Source organism: Gekko japonicus, unplaced genomic scaffold (genome assembly GCF_001447785.1).
Source record: "Gekko japonicus isolate JY-2015 unplaced genomic scaffold, Gekko_japonicus_V1.1 scaffold1220, whole genome shotgun sequence".
In the NCBI taxonomy this organism is placed as follows: domain Eukaryota; kingdom Metazoa; phylum Chordata; class Lepidosauria; order Squamata; family Gekkonidae; genus Gekko; species Gekko japonicus.
Window position 1 is genome coordinate 271,144 of NW_015174879.1, and position 4,018 is coordinate 275,161.

General features: G+C 47.4%; 1 protein-coding gene across 3 annotated transcripts in view; it reads right to left on the reverse strand.

Annotated features, from left to right (window-relative positions):
- Positions 1-3,274, reverse strand: part of DDC (dopa decarboxylase) — a 68,102-nt gene extending 64,828 nt beyond the window's left edge. For 2 of the 3 annotated variants that reach the window (XM_015424875.1, XM_015424874.1), the window contains exon 1: positions 3,074-3,274. In XM_015424875.1, coding sequence (XP_015280361.1) covers positions 3,074-3,274 — 201 coding nt within the window. Of the gene's footprint in view, positions 1-128; positions 144-3,073 lie in introns of all 3 variants that reach the window. The other variant, XM_015424876.1, reaches the window with a different exon arrangement.
- Between the last annotated feature and the right edge of the window lie 744 nt (positions 3,275-4,018).

Consider the following 4,018-nt stretch of genomic DNA (forward strand, 5'->3'; position numbering starts at 1 on the left):
TGGGGGGGGGGGGGGATCTCCGACTCTCCCTATTTTGCATTTTGCAGTTTTGTTTTCTTTTTTGCAATTTTACTTTATTGCATTTTTTAAAAACCTATCTATTTTTCGGCCTGGAAAGAAGAAAAAACAAGACTGAAACTCCCCTAACCATGCCTGGGGTCGTTTTGGAACACCCACATGCATCCTACATTTTTTAAAAATGATTTTTTTTTAATCCCAGATTTCTTTTTATTTGTTTTTGTCTGAGGGGGCAGCACTCATCTGTGGAGGGCATTGCCCCCAGTGGCCCTCATGACTTTTGGCCTGTGCCAAGAGTATGCCCTGTGAAACCTCCTTATTCTCCCAGGGAAGTGATCTCTGCCATGGGGACAACTCCAGGCCCCAAATGAAGAAAGGCAACACCCTATAACACTCTGCATGGTCTCCAGCTCTTACGATCATGGGTCCGAACGGAAACATCTTCTGCATTTTCGGCAGAACACGTCAGCACAGAGTTGACAGCGTGCCCACCTGCAGAGGCCGCTGTGAAACTGGGAGGTCTCCGGCACTGCTGTTGAAACCTAAGCCAGTTATCTATAGAAATATTGTAACTGTTAAAGCTTGTTAAATGCTAAACAACAATACCCAAGACGGGATGCGGAATAATAATGCTTTGGAGGGCATCGCATTCTAGCCAAGTTCCCTCCCAAAACTCATCCGCCCCCCAGCTTCACTCCCCGACCTCCAAGAATTCTCCAGGCCGCAGTTGGCAACCTGATATGAACAATTTCTGCCAGTGGCTGAACATAAAGTAACCTGGAACAGAACCCTCGAGAGCCCAGAGAGTGTTGAAATCGACTCTGTTTTGTTGGCTGTCCTTTCCCCCGGACCCAACCATCTGATGAAATAAAAATGCCCTACAGTCATCAAAGGCCACTCATTAATCCAGACCACGTGACCGCTGTCTCTGTCCCAAAACAGACTCAGGTGGGCCCGTGGAAAGATGGATCATCCAGGCGCATGTTCCGCCACCTCCCACTTGATCACTTTGCCCCAAAACAGCAAATTAGAAAACAACCAATGAAAGGTTAGATCATTTTTTAGCCAGAGGTCGCTCCTGGGACAGTCTAATTAGAAAGAACAACCTTTCTCTGTGCATCAATAAATAAGATTTAGCAATAGCATTGACCCGAACAGAAAGAGACACATCTTTCTTAAAAAAGAAGAAGAAGACATGAAAACTATGCGCGGAAGAAAAAATGGCACCGATCACCAATAATCTGGGGGGGGGAATCGCCCCCAAGACATTAAAGATACATATGTGAGAAGTTCCTATTTGAAGCCTACAGTGTAAAGCATATTACACAAATTATGACCAGAATCAAGGAATCACAGAGTTGGAAGGGGCCAGACAGGCCATCTAGTCCAACCCCCTTCTCAATGCGGGATCGGTCTAGAGAAGGGGTGTCAAACTCATTTGTTATGAGGGCCGGATCTGACATAAATGAGACCTTGTTGGGCCGGGCCATGTGTGTCATGAAATGTAATGCCCGGTAGCGGAGAGATAAACTTTATAAAGGACACAAACACAAAGGGTGTTGTTGTTTTTTACTTAAAATAAAATCATGCTTAAAAGGTCAGCACTCTTGCAATATTTTGTTTATTTAACGGTGTCTGATAACTGACACCTCTTGCTCTGAATTATTGCATCAAAACGTCTGTGCTGTTGCAATCTTGAGTATGCTGTTCAGGTGTGTATCTGTAAGCTGCAAACCTACGATGACGCAGCAGCAACAGAACTGGAAGAAGAAGCAGAAGACAGCCAGTTCCACTGTGGGCCTGATAGAAGCCCTCCAGGGGCCTAATTCAGCCCCTGGGCCGCATGTTTGACACCCCTGGTCTAGAGCATCCCTGGCAAGTGTTTGTTCAGCCGCTGCTTCAAGACTGCCAGGGAAGGGGAGCTCACCACCTCCCGAGGCAGCTGATTCCACTGTTGCACAACTCTGACTGTAAAAAAGATTTTCCTAATACAAAGCTGGTGCGGTGGCTCAAGTGGTTAAGACGCTGAAATGCAGGCTGTGAAAGGTCGGTAGTTCAGCAGTTCGAGACCCGCGTGTGCCGCATGACGGAGTGAGCTCCCGTCTCTAGTTCCAGCTCCTGCCAACCTAGCCGTTCGAAAGCAAGAAACTGCAAGTAGATAAATAGGTACCACTTCGGTGGGAAGGGAACAGCGTTCCGTGCGCCTTGGTGTTTAGTCATGCCGGCCACATGACCACGGAAATGTCTTCGGACAGCGCTGGCTCTTCGGCTTTGAAATGGAGATGAGCACCGCAACCCGAGAGTCGGATTCGACTGGCTTTCGAGCAAGGGAACCTTTACCTTTACCTTACCATCATTGGGAGTCCTCTCCTCTGCTGCCAACAGGAACAGCTCCCTGCCCTCCTCTAAGTGACAGCCCTTCAAGTACTTAAAGAGAGCAAATAATATTTGGGATTGAGATACTAATAATATTTGGGATTTATTAGGTCTTTTTTGAGGGATTGGGGTGACGGTAGGTCTACAGTCTTGCAAACCTGACTTTTGTGTGCAAAGGCTAGGAAAAGTCTACGAAGAACCAGAGACTCTGACCACGGACCCTTATGATTCGCAGTGGCATTACTGATGAGTCAGAAGTGGGGGGAAAGTGCTTACTGTCAGAGCTTGATTAATCCTATACTTAAACTGAGGATCAATCACATTAAATTGCCATCCTCCTAGGGCAATTTGCTTGATGAAAGAAAGAGAAAGAGCATATTGCAAAGAAAGCCGATGGCCCAATTATTTTAATACTGGTGGGACTCTGTTTCTATTCCATTGCAGGTGGCGCTTCCTGGGTATGGCCGTGATGGATATCCAAGTCCAAACATTTAGCCAGTACACTGAACTCTCCAGCCTAAAATCCCAAATGTAAAGGGGTTCTTTGCTGGATTTCATATGCAACGGGTGACAGTAGGATTAGCTATTCCTTCATGGTCAAATGGCTGCTGATAAGAATTACATCAAGTTTTTTAAAAAAACAACAACATATTCTTCAAAGCTCATCTCTAGTTATTACCCCTGGCATGATGACCCTTTCAACATCTTGGAGGATGTCTTCAAATCTCTCCGGTTCTTCGGGAGCAGAGTCCGGGATGAGGGGCCTCAAATAGCCGGGCTCCACATCAGGGTACACCTGCCTCTTTTCTATCTGCTCGAGGTAATCTGCAATATAATCCACCATCTCTTTTCCTCTTCTTCGGAACTCTGCGGCATCCATCTCCAGATTTCAGACTGACCTAAAAGAAAGACACAGTTTTTTTGGGGGGGGGAATACATCTGAAAACTGGTCTATTTTCCTCACAAACAAAGCCTGAGGTACACCCAGGGTCATTTCCTGCGGGAGCGCACAGGAGCGGAGCTCCGGCAGTAAGGAGCCCAGGGGGTGGACACATGCAATAAGCCCTGCCCCCTACTCCCAGCAGCCCTCAGTCGGGCCACAAGGAGCAAGAAGCAGCCAGGTAAGTTGCAGAGGGCCCCCCCATCCCACCTTCAGGTACAAGCTCTCCCTCCTCTGTGAGGACAGATCTGCGTGTGTGTCCCCCCATAGCTAGCAATCCAAAACAGTCCAGTGGCACCTTTAAGACCAAGGTTTATTCAGGTACAAGCTCTCCCTCCTCTGTGAGGACAGATCTGCATGTCCCCCCCCCCAATAGCTAGCAATCCAAAGCAGTCCAGTGGACCCTGAGCGTTGGGTGTTGCCTTCAGACACACTTCTGGTGATGTCAGGGGGTGTGGCATATGCAAATAAGTTATGCTAATGAGCTCCTGCACCTCTTTTTCTTCGGAATGACCCCTGGGTACACCAACAAACAAACGAAGATAGCACAGCCCCTCAAAATGTCAACATGTGGAGTCCTGTTTATAACTCGTGTGCCGTGGATTGCCACATTGATCCAGAAGACCTTGTTTATATGGTTTGCATTGTCATGGAGAAAACCACCAGAGCCATGTATCACGTTGC